Genomic DNA, 23,962 nt, shown 5'->3' on the forward strand with positions numbered 1-23,962 from the left:
TGCACTTGATTCTTCATTTGGAAATTTAGTTTAAAACGCAGTCTTATACAAAACTCAATAACACATTGAAAAAACCTACATTTCTGAAGTTTCTCATGCAAAACAGCTAGTAAGACTTTACCACTGAATGTGTCAGAAGTGGTTTTTAAATATTGGGGTTTAATGTAAAGAAGTGGTCAGGCTTGGCTGAGATTGTTACTGTTAAGGGTATCTACGTTTCATCTGTACTTCCCTTTGGGGCTCATATAAATTAGTTAGGTTCTGAATGTAATTTCACAAGCTCAATGTCCTTAGACAGAGAAAGTTCGTAAATTACAGTATATGATTGTGATAGTTAATTTCACTTCAAGTGTGATTAAGATGCTTGACACAGACACAACTTTTAACCTCATTATTTTCATTAAAGATAGAAGTAGAATAACTCAACAGCAAAATGTATAAGTCACAAGGAAGTATGGCTTGGAGAATTTATTAAGATACGAATTTAAATGATCTATAGAAAGCATAGCTCAGATAGCTGCTAGCCTTAGAAACAGTGCTCAGAGACAAAACATACACTAACAGGACAAGAAATGAATATGCTTCTCTTCTTTTTTTAAATATATATTTTTATTGTAAAGATACTGTACAGAAGGGTTATAGTTACATGAGCAAGGTAATGAGTCCATTTCCTATCAAGCATTGTTACTTTCTCCTTTGTTTTTCCCTTACCATCCCTTTCCTCCCTATCTCCCCAAATCCCTCCCCCCCCCCACAAAGTTGTAAAGTTTGTTTTCAATATAGGGTCTTGTACAACTCATTGTTACAATGGGTCATCCTGTAGCCTTATTTGAGCATTTTATTATTTCCTTTCCCCTCCCCAAATTAGAAAAAATGTACATACAAGATGCAGGACACTGGACTCAAACACAGTGACAACAGAGGTTGTACCATAGGGAAGAACATACATAAGCATTATTCCTACAAAATTTTTTAAAGTACTGGGGTTTGATCTCAGGGCCTTGGACTTAATAGGCATGTACTCTTCCACTTGAACCATGTACCCAGACCTCTTTTACATATAGTTATTTTCATGTAATAAAAGTTTTAATTTTTCTACCGAGGCCAGCATTATCCTATAATCCTCCTGCCTATCCTTCCCCCACACATGGGATTACAAATATTCTCCTTCATGTTCTTCTTTTTCTTAGGGATGAGATTCTCCCTAACTTCTGTCCTGCACTAGCTTGAAACTGCAATCTTCCTATCTCTTCCTTTCAGGTAACTGCGATTGCAGATGTGCCAAGAAGCATTCTATGCACTTTAAACACAGAAGCTAATTTTTAATTTAAAATATAAAAGGAATTCACAGCTGAGGCTACAAACAGGTAAAGACGTATCTTAAAATCTGGAAAGATCTATGGCCATAGAGATGGAAGATAAAGTAGTTACCAAACCACTGAGAAGGTCATGTGAATTTACAAAGAATGTGAACATATACAACCCATCTTGGGGTCAGTACAGTCAATGGATAGAGGGTAATGTGCTCATGACAATAAAATCATATTTGAGGATATGTTTATATTATGAATAAAATATGCTCATATTGAATCTAGTTCTTGTAGTAGTATTAGCAATTAAGATTATGAGTGTCACAGGCAGGTTTGAATTCTTAAAAATTCTGAGATAGAATGTAAGGTCAAAGCAATGCAGCGAAAAGAGATAGATCTGTTGAAAAGACAAAGAAAAGGAGACAGTGACCTAATTGTGAAATCAGAGCCATCATGGAGTTTAAAAAAAAGAAAGAAAATAAAAGTTTTAAAGAACTCTTCAGAAAAGACAGCTCCCTTGATTGCCTTGAACTAGACACAGAACACTTCTGCTTGACAAGAACCGATGAGAAATTGAGTAGAACCATCAGTGAGTAAAAGCATGCTTAGACTAGCAGCGTAGGTGTGGGCTTTCAGAAAATCTGTACCTAGCATACTTTTCTGAGTAGGTGGCTGTGCTGCTAGTGTATTTTTATGAAACAGAGTATAACATTTTTCATGCATATCAAGGTGTTAATACATATGTCTCTGCAAACACTTTCAGATGCTACTTACTTTGAAATGGCTTTGTAACATTCACCAGAATGAAACAAAACAAAGCTATAAAATGAATATGGTAGATTAAAGAAAAAAGAAAAAAAAGAAGTCGAGTGGCCCTGGCATTCAACTGTATGTTGCTCAGGCAAATCTAGTTTGTTAAACTGAGGCATTAATTTAAATACATAATTCTCTGATATAGGTATTTTGTCTTAAGTTCACCGCTCTGAGTTATTAACAGAATATAATATATATATATATATATATATTTTTTTTTTTTTAAATTTATTTTTGTTGGTTGTGGGGCCTGAACTTGGCCTGGGCACTGTCCCTCAGCTCTTCAGCTTAAGGCTAGTGCTCTACCACTTGAGCCACGGCACCACTTCCAGCTGTTTCTGCTTAGATGGTGCTGAGGAATAGAATCCAGGGCCTCATGCATTCAAGCAAGCACTCTACCCCTAAGCCACCTTTCTTTCCCTTTAACAGAATATTTTTTAAGCAGTAACCTAAATGGATACAAAAAATTGAAGAACAATCATACAATTTATACAGATTAAAGGCTTAAAAAGTAAATAAAATCTTGTAGTGGGGAAAAATCCCCAGCAATTTTATGTGCTTAGTGAGTCCTGCTTTGCTAACTGAAACTATCATTTGCCTTGAAGTTGGCTACATGGAGATTAAAGGAGTCTCACATGATCCATAACAATGCTGACTCAGAAAAGAAGATGACAGGGAAATTATTTCCACTGTCTTCAAAAAACAATATATGATTTTTGTCCACACAAACTGGAAATGATGAGAAATAAGATTGCTACAGTTATGCAAATACCTTATGAGAAAATATTTTGTGGGTGAATCATACACCTCATGAGAACCAGAGATGCTTTCATCTCAGTCATTTCAAAATGATTCGTAGTAAGCATCATAAGGAAGCATTGTATCTATCATTATAAAATGATATTAATGGTTACAAAGCATAACATCAGATCATTGCCTTTGTATTCCTTGACCTCCTTAAATGAGGAGGGTCCAGTAAAAAGCTACTTCTGTGAAACATTTTGGTGTTGTTACATTTTAAACAGCTTCCAAAAATTCAGCTAAAGTAGTTTGTCCTACTGAAGAGGAGCAATTTGTCAAAGTTTGTTTTGAAGAAGAGCTAGAGATGGTTGTACCTTACTCAAATCAGGAATCATCTGGTTATTTTGTATATGAAAGCTATTTTTAAAGACTCTAGTACAAGTCATGAGAATTATAATAAGCAATGGTTGAGTTTTATCTCACTGTCTTCCCTGAGAATTAGTCATGTTTAGGTTTTTCTTTTTCCCTAATGCTAGAAATCAAATTTAGGGCTCAAATAGAGTGAAAATAAGGGTTATACCATGGGGGAGGAACAGGCAAAGCAACAAAAAATCACGTGGTACCTTATAAATACATTAAAAACAATATCAAGAAAGAAAAAAACCACTTGAGATGTACAATACACTGTGTTGAAACAGAAACTTTACAATTTAGGGGGGGATGGTAGAGGGAAAACAAAGGAGGAGGCAACAATGTTTGATAAGAAATGGACTCTGGAAGTGGCTCTGTAGCTCAAGTGGTAGAGCACTAGTCTTGATCTGAAAGGCTGAGGGACAGCATCCAGGCCCAGAGTTCAGGCCCCACGACAGACAAAAAAAAAAAAAGAAATGTACTCATTACCTTGCTCATGTAGCTGTAACCCCTCTGTACAGTATTTTCACAATACAAAACTTATTAAAAAGAAAAAAAATTAGGGCTCAATGCCTGTGCTACGTCATTCGTTTAAATACTTACTAGTTGGCCACTTACATGTCTTCTTTGGAGAAATGCCTGAAAGGAGTTGTAATTCAGTATACTAACAATGAGTTAATATACTAACAATGAGTTAGTTAGCATAAAATGAAATTTTTAAAAATACACAACTAAGTAGGAGAAAAGTAGTTTTAAACCTTGGAAAAGGTGCAAAATACTCACCAGATACTCTCACCAGTAACCCTAGCAACTCATGAGTCTCACACCTGGAGGTTCAAAACCAGAAGACTAGTCTGAAAGACTTTATCTCCAATTACCAAGAAAAATGTCATACTGAAAGTATGGATCAAGTGGTAGAGCACCAACTATGATCAAGCAGCCAAGAAAGAGTGTGGATCCCAGAATTCAAGCTCAGATACTGGCATTAAAAAAAAAAATGATGGGAAGAGTTAAAGTAAGCAGCAACAAATGAAAAGGTATTCTATGTTCATGGATTATAGAACTCAATAATGCATACTATTAATTGTTCACACTACCTGAAATAATCCACAGATGCAGTGTAGTCCCTGGTAACAAATACCAGCGATACCTTAATAGGAATAGGAAACCAATCCTAGAATTCACAGGGATCAATTTTAAATAGCAGTCAAAACTGAACTGAGGGTACACAGAAAGCTTAAGGTTACACTTCCTAGTTTCAAAATGTGTTCCATAGCTACAGGAACCAAAATATACTAACATACAAACAGATATGTATTCCACTGAAATACAGTAATTATCTCAGAAATAAATGTATTGGAACAACTGACTTTACTATTTAGATACTAAGCAGTAAACTGGTGTTTGAATAACAGCAACAAAAATGTAAAGTTGTGAACTTGTACCTTAAGAAATTTAGTTTACTCCAGGACAAAAATAGAATCTATATCTATATCTATATCTATATCTATATATGAAATTCATAGAATATTTGATATAAACTGCCTCAAAGTTACTTAGGCAATAAAGGCTAGAGATGACTGTTATAGTTAATCAGAACAATAAACAAGACCAAAGAGGACAGAATATGACTTCTGTCTTCCTAAAATAGTGGGCGAAAGTTCTGGCAAATTTCATGCAAAAGGACTCTCAAGATTTTTGTAAGGCAGTTTGGTGAATTCATTCATATGTAATATTTTAATTCAAAATGAATGTATTGTTTGCAGACCAGTAGCACAATCTTCTATTGGTGGTAGACTCATAATAATCTGAATATGAAATTGGTCTAAATTTATAATAAACAGGAAGACAATCTACATACAAAAAGAGCTATTTTAGAAGCAAAACATGCACAGTTCCTATTTCCGGCACAGTAGTTCATGGTAGGCAAACCTAAGGAAGAAATCAGTTTTCTCACAAGAAGTCAGTCAATGTTGAAATAATCTAAACCAAAAAGATAGTAAATTGAACATAAAATTGCACTCATTTTATCAATACAACCATCTAACAATAGCGTGAGCTCACCAATATTTAGGAAGCAGGATATTGTGATGTGTTTGTTGAGTCTTCTGAAGATAAAGAGGGAAAATGCTCTGTTTTGCTTCCATGGCTAAGAATTCTTTTTGTATTGTTTTATTTTTAAGTGTCAAAACTTGTAGTCAGTCATGTTACATTCTAGTGAATCAGGCCTGAGAGATATTTTGTCTCTTATATATGATCTCACAACTTAACTTTTCTTCTTAAGGTTTAACTCTCAATGTGAGTTATTTCTTTGATATTCATTATTTTGGAAGGTTTAGGTACATCTTTTCTTGAGCTTCCTAAATTTTTGAGATGATGGAATAAATTCCTTGGACATCAAATTAAAAAATGAATCCAATCACATGATGATTGAAATAAATATCTTTTAATTGAGTTCAACGTCCATGTGAGAATTATCTGTGAAATTCTCACTACAGCCCAAGATAATTTGATAATTTGAATCAAATTTGATCATTTGAATCAAATAGGAAGTGGACATGCTAGCAAAGCCCAGCAAGAAAAATCCTACTTGCAATGGGCAACTGTTAGATTAGACCATAAATAACTTCTCCTTTGTGAGTTAGCTTTAAATATGCAAATCCACTCATCCCATTATTCTTGACCTGCATGAACAGCTGGATTCCTTACAAAAGCAGAACTTAATGTTTTCTACAGAGAGTAAGATGAGAGAACAATTTAAAACATTTATAATATTTGAGTGAAATACAAACAGTCAATATGTGGGTGCCTTTCTGGGTTTTCTGTTCCAAGATCTGCTTGTTCCAAAGTCTCTAGAGTGCTCGGTTCTTCTCACTGAGGCTCAAAGTGCTCTCTGTTGTTGCCCTTCAATTCTCTGGACTGAATAAACAGTGCCCCTGCCAAGAGATAACTACACACGCCACTGTTTTTTCAATAGGCCTGAAAATCAGTTGTTTAAAAATCTTTTCACCTTGGGACTTTAAGAAGTATTTGAAAATGTGGTTCTTAGGGACTTTCGCCTTTAATTAGAATTTCAGAGTTATCTCAACTTCATTCTGTCTTAGATTTCAGTTAAGAAACGGCACTTGAAGTTTGAAAGCCACCTGTTTCTCAAGAATCATCTCCACTGTATTCATCAATGTTTGTGTTCACAAATGTTCTCTCCTTGTGCATCCAATTATTCAGTTGCCATTCTCATGAGAGCTCTTCACAGTGAATGTTCCGACGGACAGATTGTACCATGCCCTTCATTTCTCTCATCACTACCCAGAAAATCACCACATCACACTCTCAGAAATTTATCCACTACAGAATTTCATTTCTGGTTCTATTTCAGCTTAAGAAGCTGTAATTTGGGGCCGTTTTATTTCCACAAGTTCTCAGAGTACATTTATATAAACATTTTATCATTCAATTCAGTAAACATTTCTATAACTTCAAGTGTCTTTCAGAGATTCAGTTACCGTCAGTATGTAGATAATTTACATTTTTAAACTATGGGCATAAATTTTCTGCTCTTTATTCTAGATCTATGTAATAGTTAATGGACAAAGACAATTTGAAATAAGTATTAACTTTTGACAGCTGTAGTTTGGATGTGGCATGTCCCCCACAGTCCACATATATTGTCAGCCTGTATGAGAGAGGACATCAGGGAAGGCCCTATGGGTCATTGAAGTATGTCTCTGCTGAAATCTGGGGACCCCAAAATGGTTCTTTCTCTGCTTCTTGGTTCATAATGTAAGCAGTTGCTCTGGTTCATTTCAGCCATCATGATTTTTCCTCATCAGAAGTTCCCCCAAAATTACAAATCTTGGATGAAAAACTTCAAATTATGCCTGAAACATGTTTTCTCTTTATAAGTTAATTGCTTCTGGTACTTTGTTGTAATAGCTCAAAACTAATATCCTGATATCGTAAATTATATTTTATCACTGAGTAGATTCTTCTTTCCATAATCTTCCTTCCTTTAGTAGTTCCTCCACAATGTGACAGACAAAAGTTATTGTCCCTAAGTTAAAGAAATGACTTAAAAATGATCCCAACAAAATGCTGAAATAAGGATACAGGTTGGCCCATTGTCACAATGAGATGTACAAGATACTGTGTTGAAAAAGAACTTTACAACTTCGGGAGGTGGGGGATGGAGGAGTTGGGGAGGGAAGGGATAGTAGGGGAAAAGCAAAGGAGGAGGTAACAATGCCCATTAACTTACTCATGTAACTGTAAAACCCTGAAAACTGTACAGTACTTTTACAATAAAAACATACATATTTTAAAAAATGATCCCAAACCACTCTCTCATGTTTGACAATTTATATTCATGGAGGAGAAAGCTCAAAATTTGTCTACCTGTATGAAGAGGAGCAGAATGGTATAAAATGAACACAGATTTAAGTGAAATACTTTTGTTTGCTCCCTCCTCAGTATTTAATAACCAGACTTCTTGCATGTAGTTTTTTTTTTGGTTTTGTGGTTTATTCAGATAACACTTTATATTTGCATTATAAAAAATATGTAGAATGGTTCTCAGGGTCAGTCCCACTATATTTTCAGTATGTTTTTCAATTCTTTGGAAATTAGAACACTAAGGCTTTCATTTTTCAAACCCCTAAATCCACATCTAAAGTGGAATTGATTTCATTTAGCCAGAGTTACCCAAGACTTGAAAGGAGGAAACCAAGGGAGGGAAGGCCATCTCCTGCTTCTGTTGTTTACTATGGGAGAATTTACTATGGTTTGTTTCTATATTTTTGTTTTCAGCAATACTATCACGTCCTACTCCTTCAGTTCCATATATTTGAAAGACAGGATTAAAGCATACATTTTTATCATCTTAATTATGGCCTACACATACCTGTATGCATATATGCATATACATGCAGAGAGAGAGAGAGAGAATGAGGTAGACAGAGAGAGAGAGAGAGAGGGAGAGAATAAATTTTTGTTGTTGTTTGTCATTTGTGAGGGTGCTGTCCCTGAGCCTCTTTGTGTTCAAGACTAGCACTTGAGTCACAGCGCCACTTCCGGTGGTATATTGGATATAAGAGTCTCACGGGAACTTTTCTGCCTTGGTTGGAATCAAATGGCTATTCTCAGATCTCAGCCTCCTGAGTAGCTGGGATTACAGGCGTGTGCCACCATGGCCTGGAAGAATCTAATTGTGATGGTTTACTGTGGCATTGATATTAGTCTGTTCTCCCAATGAAAGAAGATGTTCCATTGCTGGTGACAGTCATTTGTAAAAGCTATTTTCTGACCTAGAATCTCTTTCTGTAGATATTCAATGAATATGTAGCTTATAACCCCTGTTGTCACTGTATTTGATTCCAGTGCCCTGCATCTTTTATATATGTATTTCTAATTTGGGGAGGAGAAGGGAAATAACAAAATGCTGAAATAAGGATACAGGATGATCCATTGTAATAATGAGATATACAAGACATGTTGAAAATGAACTTTACACCTTTGCAGGGGAGGAGAGGGAGGAGTTGGGAGATGGGGAAGAGAGGGATGGTAGGGGAAAATTAAAGAAGGGGGTAACAATACACCATAGGAAATGGACTCATTACCTTCCTCATGTAACTATAACCTCTCTGTACAGTATCCTTCCAATAAAACATATATATTAAGAACAAAACAACACCTTAGTTGCTTAAAAATCAATAACTTTGTTTATAAACACTGATTAAAATAATAAATAGTTTAATCTCTATATTGACATAAATTTATCTAAATTTTACATCCTGTTATTTTTTGACACTGTACAGGTACAAAAAAGTGTAATTTTATAATCCAAAAAACTGATAATTCAAATAAAATTAAATTAAAAATTAAAAAAAATTAAAAAATATAAAATTAATAAAACCAGATAATTCATTTATAAAAGTGTGTTTGTTTTCTGGAAAACAATGAAGGTTGAAGAATTTCCACCATGTTTTTGGTAGCAAATCAGATTTTATTACCTTGCTTCCTAATGAGCCTATGGAAGCTCAGGGCTCCACCGCTGAAGCTATGCCCTTTGACCCTCTCCTGCTTTCTGCCTTACCTGCTTCATTAATCACCCTTTGTTCACATCTATTCTGCTGAATATAATTTGTTGAAAGTTTAAAAATAAAAACACCATTTTTACTTCATGTTTCCCACTGGCATATGGAAGTGTAAATAATTATAAAAAGTATGAGCCTTTAAGTTAGAATATTTTACCATGGAACCACTTCCTCTCTAGCAAGCATCAAAGCTTCTTTTGATTTATCGAATCCTCCAAACAATAAATGCATATAAAAATACACCAAAACTAGAAAAGTAATAAAAATTCTGAATAAAATGATTGGGAAATCTAAACTATCAGAATGTCATTAATCTCCACTATTATTTAGTACTTAAAATTAAAAATTATAATTCAATTATATCAAAAGAATGTCAATAATGATCATAGATTTTTCTGATCCATATGCCACATGCACTAATAACTCTATTGCCATTCAGTGCAGTTGTAGCTCTTTGCTCAAGATAATAGATGAATCTTTCTTGTGTAGCTACAGAAATTATTTTTGTATATACATTTTAGTCCTATATTATAAAATTTATAGTCAGGAATTAAGGACATACTGAAGACTTTCAAAATGCTTTCAAAGTGTTTGGTAATGTATATTATATAAAACACTCCATTACTTCTCAAGCTGTTTCTCAAATTATTGCATATACTGTAAAGAAGGATATTTTCTACTTTGATGTATGAATAAAGCACATATTTTAAGCGATTTGGTGTAAAATATGCTGTTACTAGTAGAGAATTAATGATATACACCTATTGGCTCATGTAACAATTTTGTTTTATTATTGTTTTATTTATGGATTTTTGGTAAGGTAATTTTTAATCTCAAGGACTGTCATCAAGGCAAATTTTGTTAATAAGATGTGGCCTTATTGATGCGACCTTAGCATTAATACAATCATGCAACACATAGATCACACTCAAAGAGAATAAAAAAATTAAATGAGGCAAAGCAACTTTTGTTGAGATTTTACTTATTTCTGTAAGGTAATCCTTTTATTGAGTTTGTGAACATACCTATTTTTTGCACTGTACTCAAATACTGTACAAAATTGCGAGAAATGCCACTATTTTACTACTTATGTTTCTACAAAACATCATCATGAAGGTGCATGTATTATTAAAAGTCCACTAATAACTGCTAATGTACATGTCAATCAAAACTATTTTAGGTTTGCCAGAAACATTGAATCTAGGCATGATTCACAACTGTTAACTTCTACTGTTATATTTTAAGGGCATAAAGAATATCTTTAGAATATTAAAAAGAAAAATAAATTGTCCAATACTAATTAGTAATTATATAAAATTGAAAACTGGGGTTTCTAATTGTCATAGCTTGGGGTGTGTGTGTGTGTGTGTGTGTGTGTGTGTGTGTGTGTGTGTGTGTGTGTGTGTGTTAATCCACATCTGTTGGTGATGTTTTAAAGTTGCAGTTTAAAAATGATCAACTCTTACCAAAATCTCTTCAGGTATACAAAGCTGTTGTAAATTTGTGTTAGCGAATTTTAAAGCTGCAATTTACAAAAGCAGATTTACATAAATTCTTATCTGAAAGAGGTGCTGTCAAGACAGAAAAATGTGCCAACTAACTGCCCTTTCCTTTGTAATTAGTGGCTTCAGAGTCCTGATGAGATGAAGCCTTAAGGCAAAATTGCAGTAAACAGGAAAGAAGAGAATCGGATAAGTGTTCATCTGTGATCTGGGACACCTATGAATTCTCATCTGTTGGAGTTTTTGGCACAATTTTCTAATCCAATACGATTGCTGCTCCACAGATGCCAAACGGGAAGCCTTTTCTAGTTTCAAGCACCAAAAAAAAAGAGAAAGAGAGAGAGAAAGAGAGAGAGTGAAAGAAAGAAAGAAAGAAAGAAAGAAAGAAAGAAAGAAAGAAAGAAAGAAAGAAAGAAAGAAAGAAAGAAAGAAAGAAAGAAAGAAAGAAAGAAAGAAAAGAAAAGAAAAAAAAACGGCTGATAAATTTCAATACAACACATACCGGGAAAACAGTAAAGACACATTTATTGTCTTTTCAAAATTTCAAGGTAATTTCCAATGATTGAAATAGGTTTTAGGATTTCAATGATCATTTTCAAATAAATGCAAAAGCTGAAAATGTGATGACCTTGACATTCCAATGGTTATTAAACTGTAAGCATAATTAACATCCTGTGAAGGTGACTCAACGATTTGAACTTGTCATGCTGTAATATGTACATGGTTATAGATAGTATACATAGTCATTAAAAGCTGATTTCAAATCTCTAGGTTTCATCTGCTTTGTATGTATGTCAAGCTTCCAATTATACTAGCAGGGATTTTGAGCCCTCGTGAAAGGAACTGGTGTTCCAGATAAGAGATTCTGCTACTTAGAAGAATTCATCTTGTGAGTGTCAACATTCATCTTCTATCATAATTAAACCACAGTGGACAGTACTATATTGACGAATAGAATCAAGCGCCTCCATAAAGGGTGATACAGGCTATTCATTTTCAGCTCTATCCAAAGAATAGGAAGTAAATTGAGTCTTCGAAAATCCACTTTGTTCTAGATCCTAGGATAAAAAATTTCAAAAGGCAATGGCTCTTTTGGCATAGGGTGGTTTCTGCCATAGTTCAGTGAGTTAGCAAATGCATGTCTCCATTAAAGGTCTATTGGTAAGCTAGATCACTATATACATACTGTACATCTTGAATCACAAATTAGCAGTTATTAGTTAGACTGTACATAGCAAAACAAATCAAGTTTAATGTTGCTATACATCCCAAAGATAACCCATGCCCAGAATCAAGGACTGACACCTAATACAGGCTCCCTGTTCAAATATGTAGCCCAGTAAACTAAATTAAATGTGCCAAACAAAACTGGGAAAACTATTCTGGACATTCTATCAATTTTGCTAACACTGTTGAAGGTTTTCTTGGCTTCCGCTGGTTTATTGTCTGGCTTCTTGTTGGGTTCCGGTGTAGTCGCACTTTTGGAGATGGTGGAAAGAACAGGATCTTTGGAAAGATTTGGGGCATAATTGGCAACAGCCACCGCATAAGCGTTGTTCTGTATCATGACCGAAGCTTTCTCTTTTTTCTATTGAAAAAGAGAAGAAGTAACAGTGTGGTTTGAGCTGTACGCAACAATAATTTCCAAAGTCCAGTTTCAATTCTGAAGACACAAATCCATTACGAATCAGAACTTTAAGAAAACAAATGAGTCTATTAAATTCTGTCACCATTCTACTATGGAAACCCCTGAATAAGATCAATTATTTGATTTTGCTAGAGAATCTGTTTTGTTATCTGTATGGAAACCCAACAAACTTTAATGCAAGACACAACTTTTTGCTATTAAGAGTCATTCAAATAGTTATTGAATTAATAAGCAAATGAATTACATCAGACCAAAATAATGTTACTCAGATGTAGACTATAAAAAATATTGACATTATGGAGAAAAATTAAACACAGGCCCTAGCAGCTTCTTTTATTATATTCTCAAAATGTTTGCCATAATAACCACCATTTCATTTATTACCAACTGTTTCCCTGGTCACTATCATCTACCTAAAATATTCTCCTGTATGTTCTTCCAGCTTGGCTTGGCATTGTACAATCATCACACACACTATAGCTACCAAGAACTGTTTAAGATATAAATCTGTTACATTGAGTATCAGAGAACTTAGAATAAGAGCAGTTTTTAAGATTATTTTTTCTTTAAAAATAGGTATAATTCCCTCAGTACATATAATTTCCAATGAAACAAACATTTTTCCTGCATATTTCCTTGCTTTATTGACACCTTTTGATTGAAAGGCATTCTATATATCCTGTTTTTCACATGACTAATTACCTCTCCTCTAACATTTGCTACAAAAAGCTTTAACTAGTCACTCATGTAAGAAAAGTTTTAGGTGCCTATATATGCATTATCAGCCACTTAAACTTGTTGATGTTTTAATCTGTACATCCTTCCTTAGTCATGTGATTATCTGACATCTAACTTTCTTTTTTGGAGGGGGGGGGAAGGTCCGGTCGTGGGGCTGAACTCTGGGCCTGGGTGCTGTCCCTCAGCTATTCAGCTCAAGGCTAGCGCTCTACCACTTAAGCCACAGTGCCATTTCCAGCTTTTTTCTTTTTTCTTATGTGGTGCTGAGGAATCGAACCCAGAGCCTCCTGCATGCAAGGCAAGTGCTCTACCACTGAGCCACCTTCCCAGCCCCACATTTAACTTTCTTGTTAAGATCTAAGTTAAATGAAAGCTGGAGCTGCTTCTACTTCTGTATCTTTGTAACTGTAGCACGTAGGAAGATGTTTTCCCAGAAGTAGATGCAGAATTGATGTATTAATTAAGCCTAAACATATAAATTATATTTAACCATTTCTCTTATATGTCAATTGTGATTTACATAAATGCAAATGAAATCTGACCAGCAATCTGGGATCTTAAATATCAAGTAGTGTAAGACTACAGACTTAGAGGAAAACCCAGAATAAAATTTCTAGAACCAAAAGGTGTTTGAATAAAACAAGACAAAAGAGTTCTTAAAGCTCGGGAGGACTGGAAAACAAGCCTGGATGACGCATTTTCAATGGTCTTGGTTTTTCCCTTTCATGTTTTTCCCGCTGACACAACAGTCTTTCAGATCTGGCTTGAGTGCTAAGGAAGAATGATTAAGTACCATTTGCAACTTTATGAAAGATAAAACAGCTCTCCTTTAATTTGGCATGTACCGTTTGTGTATTACAAATGGAGAATATTTTTCATGCATATATCTGCTAATGGAGCCATAGCCAACCCCTTACAGCACCAAAATGGATCAGGCTAGGTAGGTATTAAGCAGGAGTGTCAACATGAACAAACCTTAACACAGGTGCACAATGTCCATTTGACCCCATGGAGTAAGTTCAGAAATGTTGGATAAGGATACTTTTGAAACTTCACTATGTCACTTGTCTACTAAGTGGCTAACCAAAATTACACAAGTTGGATGTATCTGACTTCCAAATCACTGTATTCAATCATATTGTCTTTCTGTATAGGCAAGTGTTTGAAATTTGATAGGATGATATTTCCAAAATCACTCTAGATGAGGTTTAGGTCATTAAGTCTGTCATAAAATGTGCCTTAATAACCTGTGAAATATATAACAGATGCTACTTATTTTAACCATATGTAAACAATTTAAAATGACAGGAAATTCTAGATGTAAACAGTTGGAGCCATGAGAAAGATCCTGGTTCAGATCTTTCTCTGTGTCAACCTCCAGGTATAAAGGTATTTATATCTTAAACATATTAATTAATGTATATTTTGACAATGTAGAGAACCAGACCTCCTCCTATTGGAGTGGAGTGACCACTGAAATGATCACAATATAGAAAAGGATCACTGGTTCACATCATGTACCAGTAATACATCTGCAAGATAACTACATGAAGACTGGGTAGAAACATTCAAGGAAGATTTTGTGGGGAGTAAGACATATAAGATAGATTAGAAATGGTGGTGTATGATTTGAGCACTTCAAAACAAAAGAAATATAAGTTGTCAATTTTTTTTGTAGTAAAAGTCTATAGATAGAGATTTGTTATTAATTTTTTACCACATATCTCCTGAACCTCACTCCTGATTAGGAGATTGGTACTAAAAAAGTAGAAATGCAAAGTAGTAATGCAAAGTAACATAGTACTACAAAATAATAATAAAAACATGAAATACATTGTTCATCAAAGTAGTTAAACTATCAGAGGTGATACTTTGGCCAATCACAATGGAAGTATATGATAAATAACCAGGTCTCTAGCAGCCAGCAGGAACCGGCCAAATGTCAGCAATACATAAGTTAATACTTTTGTTGTGGTTGGTATTGTTTCATCCCAACTCTGACACTTCTACAAGAAGCAGTGTTAAATAATTTCCAATATGTGTTTATAACTTTTATTAATTTATCTATGAAAAAAGTGAAGTCAATCTTATTTTTCTTTATTCTTCAAAATGCAATTTCAATAGCTAAGCTTCAAGGAAGGCTGGACATGAAACCACATGAGGGGGTTAGCTTCAAAACTATAAACTATTTGGAACTTGTCAACTTTACCATATTCAGGACAAGTAGCCAGAAACCTGTAACAGCCATATGCTCCATCTTCAGTCAAGAATGTATTCCTGGCATGCATACTTTCTTACCGTTTCACTGAAGGAAGGCCAAAGTGACTACATGGTACAGTTTCATCTCCTTGCCACAATACAGCAGAGCTCTTCTGGCTCAGAATCTTGATAAAGTTTTATTATGGATGACAGTGTAATCTCCCCCCCACACCAATACACTTGAGAAGAATAACCATGAATCTACAGTAAAGCCAATTGCTTCTTCTTTGTTTAAAATTGAATGTACATAGAGAAAAATACTACTGACTTACAATGCTAGTATTTTTCACAGCACAATATATAGATGAAAGTCCTCACAATATATTTCATTGTCATTCTTTATAAGGATATCTTTTCTATTGACAAAAGTACTCATATTCTAAACCATGACTTTGTCCTATTCATTATCAATGTCTATTTTAGAAGATCGACTGAGAATAGGATTTTGTTATAAAGAGCTCCTTAAATTTTATGTGTGCTATCAATGCAGGTCAAGTAAGTGGGCATCATATGTATTTTAATTTACTTTAGTACCTAATTATGTATTACATTCAGATCCTTGGAAATAAATATACATTCCCAATTCTACTACTGTGCTAAATGTTGCATACAGTGGTCACTTCCATGAATCCATTTTTAATATGCCCTTGTACATTTTTTTGAGAAATAGAAAAGATTAGATCTTGTTAAATCATGTCCTCCAGTCAAATTTAATCTAACTTCATGTTGTTGTTGTTGGCTGTTTTATAGCATTTAAATAAATCACTTCTTAACTTCCTATCACTTGGCCAGTTGTAGCAGAAAAATACATAAGGCAGACTGTGCTTTGAAGTAAAAAATTAAGTACCATCAAAATTTCAGAATAGGTTTAATTAGAAGAAAGACGGAAGAAATGAAAGCAAACCATATGAGCTAATTTTAATTCATTTAAAATAATTTATGATACTAGTAAGTATCATAAATGGAGGGCTAACAAAATACATCTTCAGAAAACCACATTGTTTCCATGTACTTCACCACATAAATGTTCCTCAGGTAATAATTTAATAATCATATAATAACATATTTAGAGATAAACTCAAAATCTTCCTTGCTTCTTGCTTTAAATTAGTTCACCTATCTGAATTCCTAAACTCCCTAACAATGCAGATAGAAACTAATAAATAAACCTCACATTGGTCTTTAATCAGATATGTATTTTCCTTCTTACCATTGCCAAGCTAACACTCTGTTGTGAATCACACCTCCTGGAACATCCCCTCCTACTTGTATTAGGTAGCCAGCCCATACCCCTCTACAGCACTCTGGAACTTGCCTCTGTATTAGCACATGCATGTATTATTTTTAATTTTAATTTTTCCCTTTCACTTAACCATAAGGTTCTTGAAGACACAAATTGTGTCCTGTGGGGCTCCTGGCACATTTCCTGGCACAATGCAGATTCAACAAACACATGCAAAATGATGGAATGATTACTATGGTAGAAGATGAATGAATAAAACATAGTATAATGACAAACATAAAATAATATGTTTTGTAGAACAGAATTAATGTTTTGTTGCAAGGATAAAGACAGAAACCAATAGCATATTGTCCAATTCTATTATGTTATTAGGTCAAAAAGTCTTGAATTCTATTAGCAGGCAATGTGGAAAACTTGGAACAATCTCAGCTAAGAAGACAATGCTGTGGAAGTTGTGATTGGGACAGATTAAAAAAATGGGATTTATAAACAAAATCAATAAATAATGTATTTTATACATTATTGGAAGAAGATTTAACAAGGGTGTTATACAATTGGTTGACTATTTAGTTGACAACCAAGTAGAATGAAAAGGGGATACAACCTACGTCATGTAGTTTTACTCTTCAAATGTGATTTTATAATATTCAGAATATTTTGGATCTCATATATATTCATATATATATATATAATTTGTTAATTTGTTAATATATGTTGAAAATTTTAAGTCTGTACAACTCATCACAGAAAGTTAACAGTTAGCATGTTTTACACAATGGCAGCGTGCAAATTGTGTGACTTCCTATGGGTGGAAAAGAAAGCCATGTGCTAGCAATTTGAACCAATGTCTTAACATGTTAGATGAACAAAAGTACCAATCATATGGTACAGTTGAAGAGAATATCATAGCTTATTCCTTATGATAAGGAAATTTGGTTTTCATAGAAAATACTATTTCAGGCTTTTGAGAAGACTCCAGTCTCCAAAGGCAAATGTATGCTCTTTCTACCATACCATGTTGGCTTTGCTATGGTGGTTATGGCTTCTTAAAAAAGTCTGTCACTTGTAAAATCACATGCTCCTTGGCCAGAGAATACTACTGTTAACTGTCTGCTAACCATCCTAAGAAAAGTGATACTTACAGAAGATTGTTTGGAGGTTAAACAGTCCATCCACTTCTCTAAGTACTCTAAAGTCTTTCCTTGGATTAAACTGGGCCATGAGAAAGCTACACACTTGGACCACATTAGCTTAGCTCCTTGAAGAATTGCCTTCACTGAGTTGTATGTTAATAGTAAGCCTTCAGCTTTTATTGAAGGGGACTACAAGAAACATCAATATGAAATTCGTTACTGCATTTATTGGGACAAATTTGACATCAGCTGTAACTGCACCCAAATTTCCTTATTATGCCCACAAGATATTTTTAAAGCAATTTCAGTATAAGAAAAAAAAACTTTTCTCTGAAATAAAATTAATTTCCCCACCCCCATAGAATTGGAGGCTAGAAGATAACCGCAAGAGAGGGCAGCTAACAGACTGGCCCAATGGTGGACATATATCTGATCGGTTTTCTTTTGATCTGATTTCCTGTTTCTATTTCATTTAATTATGATTAAATGCATGCATTCTTTGGCAAACTGCCTGAAATTCTTTTGGAACAGGATAGAGTGTTAAAATGAAAATAGATGAATAAATGCACGTGAGGATGTGAAGTTTTCTATGAATTAAATTAAATGATTCATTAAACAATGGCCCATTCTCTGTTTAGATATTAGAACAGTTTCATGGAATTAAAGTTAATAAAATTTAAAGTGCAACTGAAATAAGTTATGGGCCAGCTATTGTGCTAGGTCATGTCTTGTGTAATTACGAGTAAGATAAAACTATTATTTTCTCATATCTTGTAATCCAATAGCAGAAAAATATTTATTTGCAATAAATTATAATTTAATGACGTGTTATAAACTTAATTTGTGCCAAGTGCTTTAGAAACACAACAGAGGGAGCCACTATGTTGGTCTGCAACATTCTGAATTTAGGTAGAGATAAGACAGATCTTAAAGAAAATGCAGTAATTTTTCAGTTAAGAAGGGAAAAGGAGGATATTATTCCAAGAGGAATCAACATAACTGACTTCAAGAAGACATAAAGAGTCATCAAGTTTGGGGGAATGGCTGTGGCCTATAGTTATTAGAGGAAGAATAAGAGCATGGATTTTAAGAGTTTTCACTCTTGGGTCTATCACTTATTAAATGTGGAATTCTGGCCAAGTCACGTTATTGATGGCTAACTAGAATGGTCAAGGGAAAGATACACAAATACATTTTAACCTTTACTTGTTTCGCCATTTTTCTTTCACAAATCAAATTCTTCTAAAAGGAAGAGATTGCAATGTTACAACTATCTAAAAATGGCTAGGATTTAGGAGCCTAGAAGTTAAAGGAAAAGTGCAGATTGTTATTATTGATTTTGTCGCTGGACAATAAAAGAAGAAAATGGGCTATCCCTATGGGTTTGATAACACATTCATATATACATATTCACTAAATACCTAATAAGAGTAAATAACTGTTCACAGGAATGAATTAGCAAAAATGATCTGACTCGGAAAGTAACTGCATTTGTTTCAGAGATGGTGAAGGGAAGATAGTGTCAGAGAGACAGATAGACAGACAGACAGACAGGTAGATAGATAGACAGATGGATAGATCTATATTAATAGAGAGATATCTGACTATATGTATATATATTTATATTTGTATGAGTCTATATGCATATTTGTATACATACGTATAAAGATGATAGATACATACATAGATACATAGAGGTTTCTTTTGCATTTATGATAAATTAAAGGCATTCTACTTGCTTTCTTCAGTTCTAAGGAACTGTTTATTTCTAAAGTAAGTTTTGGAAATCCTTCACAATATTAAGCATCTTTTTAGGCTAAAAGAAAAAAAGACAGTTAAAAAGGAAATGGTAGATCTGAAGAAATAAGAGGCAAATAATAATAATAACTGATATGACAAGTTTGAAAAAGCAACAGAAGAAAAAGAATCAGGAGTTGGAGTGGAAGAATTAGTATTGGGCTAGAGGAGGAACACTGGAAAGGAAAGAAGGTTCTAACTTTAGGCTTGTATGAACAGATAATTTGTATATGGAAACTGATTTAGATAATGAAGAAGGGCAAGATTTTGTTGCCCATCTTCACAGTTCAGGCTAAAAATCCTTACCAATATCCCCGGATTCAAAAAAAGCATGAATGCAAATGAATAGTGTTATTCATTTACTTAAAAATAATGTTAAATATTATCTAAGTATAATATGCTCATAAATGGTAGATTATCCAATCCACTTATAACTTTGTTAAGAAAAAATTCATATTTTCATTGTTTATATGTATCTGTAGTTATTCTTAAGAGGTAAATTAATATTTGCTATTTTACAAAATGTATTGAGAGCCAGTATGTGCTATTTACATTGAATGATGCTCTAAGTACATATATACATGTTCACTAATCTCGAAAACATAGGTCTTCTCTGGATAGGTTAGTCTTAAATAACACCAATTATCCTGTGAACAAGAACTCTCTGAAGAAAGTTATTATCTTCTACTTAAAAATCAAATCACACAAGAATTACTGTAGAGGAGAACTACAACTAAATGTTGCTTTTAGCAATTAGGCTATATTTTGGTACTCTACTTGCTTTTATTCTAGTCCTGAGGAGCTGTTGATTTCTGAAGTAAATTCAAGAAAAAGTTTTCAAAATTTATTTGTGTAATGAAATTAAATGGAGTACCCAAAGATAAACTTATTATGTAAAATTCCTTTTGATGAAAACAAAGGAGTCCTCTCATTTTTAACAAATTCTCAGATTTAAGATATAAATAACTCCGTTTTTCAATGTTTTTGACATATGTACTGTCAGGCCCAGTGCAAGTATCTTTAGCTATGGAAAGCTTAATAATTATAAGCCATATACCCAAGTTGTGTTTATTTTTTTCCCCTTAACAACACTACAGAAGTAAACTAACTCATATAATGTTATTTTCCTGAAATTATGTAGGTCTGTGAGTAACAACAACATACTTAACTATGTGTGATTTCACATATGTGCAGAAAATTCAGTATTTGCTTGCAGAATGGATTATTAATGATTTGGTTTTTTAAAATTTATAAGTACTTCCACTTTAAAGTTTGAGTGAGACATATCTGATAAGCCAAATGTTGTCAATTTAATTGAAAAATAGCATTGAAATCAATAATGTTTTATATCACCATATACACAAAGTAAAATAATTTTTGTGGCATAATCATAATGTTGTAGGACTAGAACTCTGGGCCTGGGCATTGTCCCTCAGCTCTTCATCTCAAGGCTAGCACTCTATCTCTTGAGCCTCAGTGCCACTTCCGGTTTTCTGGTGTTTAATTGGAGAGAAGAGTCTCTCACAGACTTCCTGCCCCACCTGTCTTTGAACCGAGACCCTCAGATCTCAGCTTCCTGAGTAGCTAGGATTATAGGCGAGAGCCACCGGTGCCTGTCAAGTCACCAATATTTTATTTTAAGTAATACTAATAGGAAGACCCACGAGTAACCAGTAGAGCTAAAAAGAAATAACAGCAAATATAAAATGAAAAGCAGTACACTCTGTGGAAATGCAATAAAAATTAATAATAACCATAATGGAAATGTTGAAATAGCTTTGAAGTTAAACATGGAAATTGATCAAACTCCTTTTAATATTTATTCATTTTCTCTACTAGTAGAAAACTACAGCTTATAAAACCAAATATACCTGCACATTTATTAAAACTTCCATAGCTTACAAAAATAAAAAGACTTGAAAACAGTAAATATCTTTTGTAAACATGTTAATGAAATATGATCATAGAAATGAAAACATATACTGAAACAATTTCAAAAATCCAATCTACAAATGTTATTCCAAATTTAGGAATAAAGCATTGCAGTAAATATACTATTGAAAGTAATTATCCAAGTAGAAGTTTCTACTACTATATAATTATATATAGTTATCTCATTATGAAATATCCAAAGCCTTCTCCAAAAGAAGATAGTAATTTATAAAGACTGGAAACCACTGTTACTAGTTGTAGTACTTTGTACACAAAACTGTACACTACTAGTCTTAAAACAAATCAGGTTTCAAAGCAAATAGCATTTCCCATTTAGATTATAAAAGTAATTAAAAATTCCTAGGAATTCGCCATCTACATACTACATTTACAATCAAGTAATACAGAGAGTGATAGGTGCTAAATATTCAGTGCATGGGTAATAGCCTGGAATTCTCTTAGAGAATTCTTTCTGCAAGCACTGTTGTAATGTATTGTGTTAATTTCAGCCACATGAAATTAATAGTCAAATAGAAAGATAGGGTTAAGTGCACTTACTAATCAGTCATGAGCTTGGGCAAGTAAATAGCATTACTATAACTTGAGTATTTTTCCACTGGCATAAAAGCTAATTAAGAAGACACTCTAGTCATGATAGCTATAAAGCTTATGTGAGAGTACATAAGTAAAACTTAGCACAGTGCCTGACACAAAGAGATCATAAGATGCTCAGAAGTGAGTTTAGTAGGAATCACTACTCTAAGTACTCCTATAGAATTTCAGGCAAGCACACACTTTAAAAACATGACGTAAAGGCATGCATGTGTGAACTTTCTTAATGTCAGTCCTTAAGAGCATGTCTCATGAAAGCTGAATGTGTTAGCTCTTTGTTAAGATGAGAAGGGAATTCTCACTCACCTTGTCATTTACTACGCTCTTTCCATCCCAAGCCCATCCTCTTTTGGTGAAGTAATTAACAGTGGCAAATTCTATCAGCGCAGAGAAAACAAATGCATAGCAGACTGCAATGAACCAGTCCATGGCTGTGGCATAAGCCACTTTGGGGAGAGAATTCCGAGCACTGATGCTTAGTGTTGTCATTGTTAGAACAGTAGTGACTCCTGGAAAAGGAAAACGGGGCCAAAGTCATTATTGGGTATTTGACAGGCTAGTAACAGAGACAGGTTTTGGTTCTTCTTCTTGCCTTGGCCCTGCCCTGTCCTGCCCTGCTCTGCCCAGTACTTGCTTCCATTTTTATCTTCTCTCTTAAGGATCATTTCTCTCCACTGGGAGAAGGGAGAAAATGGAAAACAGTACAAATTAATGGTCTTACGTGGCTATTGTGTTTTATAAAGTGATAACTCGGAACGAACCTCTGCAGGTGCCTTTATTTTTCATTTTTGTTCTGCATGAATCATTTTTTTCTCTTTTTAAATCGTGTTGAGGTGAAAGAGACTAGTGATGCTGAAGTAGAATTGACCTATTGTTCATTCACATCACTTTTTATAAATCATCTGAATCACGCTAAGCAGTAGACGAACCACCCACACCAGTGATAACAATGGAACTGTGATTAAGATGTTCTCCATTCAAATACCGCTGTATACAGTTAAAATTAACACTGGGTTACTCAGCATTGGGAGGAAAGAATCTTTCAGAGTTCCACTTAGACTATGTAGAACACAAAATAGGACATTAAAATCAAACCTTGTAAAAAGCAAATCTCCATTGATGAAGAATATCTCATGCCTTTTCTGGTTTCAAAAGTAACTTAATTGCTTTCCTTTTTTCTGCCAGTACTCGGAATTGATAATTGTTCAGAAAAAAAATCTAAAGCAATAACTCAGGAGGTATATTGTACAATTAGCACTCAAAATGGCTACATTATTTACTTAATACTTTCTTCAACAAGAAGAAAGTGAAAATGCTGAGGAAATGTTCATCTATACTTTGAAGACATTTTCTGTTTTATTTTTTGCATTCTTTTACGATAAAACAACTTTACTTAATGTAAATCACATAGTTACTAATTCAAAACGATACTAAATTTATTGAATCCTGAGGGAATGCATCTTGGAATATGATGTGTTAAGAAAATCAATTTAGTCCTCCTGCTACCGAGTCATTATTTAAAAGCAGATCTACAGATATGCATTGTGCCTCCATCCTGCCCACTGCATGATTTTAGACTCATGAGTTGTTTACTTTTGAGAGTTTTCTGCAGAAGGATAAATAAATGGAAAATCAGAGATACAGATACATACATATACATATGCTTACATAGATGTATTTGCATGAATATAATGGAAGAAAAAAATGACAAATTAATGTCAAAATATATATAAC

General features: G+C 33.9%; 1 protein-coding gene across 1 annotated transcript in view; it reads right to left on the reverse strand.

Annotated features, from left to right (window-relative positions):
- Nucleotides 1-11,379: 11,379 nt before the first annotated feature.
- Nucleotides 11,380-23,962, reverse strand: part of Gabra2 (gamma-aminobutyric acid type A receptor subunit alpha2) — a 112,868-nt gene continuing 100,285 nt past the window's right edge. The window contains exons 8-9 of the mRNA XM_042678173.1: nucleotides 22,535-22,737; nucleotides 11,380-12,454 (exon numbers count right to left, since the gene is read on the reverse strand). Coding sequence (XP_042534107.1) covers nucleotides 12,158-12,454; nucleotides 22,535-22,737 — 500 coding nt within the window. The 3' untranslated portion in view covers nucleotides 11,380-12,157. The remainder of the gene's footprint in view (nucleotides 12,455-22,534; nucleotides 22,738-23,962) is intronic.

Source organism: Dipodomys spectabilis, unplaced genomic scaffold (genome assembly GCF_019054845.1).
Source record: "Dipodomys spectabilis isolate Male_0828 unplaced genomic scaffold, ASM1905484v1 ptg000043l, whole genome shotgun sequence".
Taxonomy (NCBI): Eukaryota; Metazoa; Chordata; class Mammalia; order Rodentia; family Heteromyidae; genus Dipodomys; species Dipodomys spectabilis.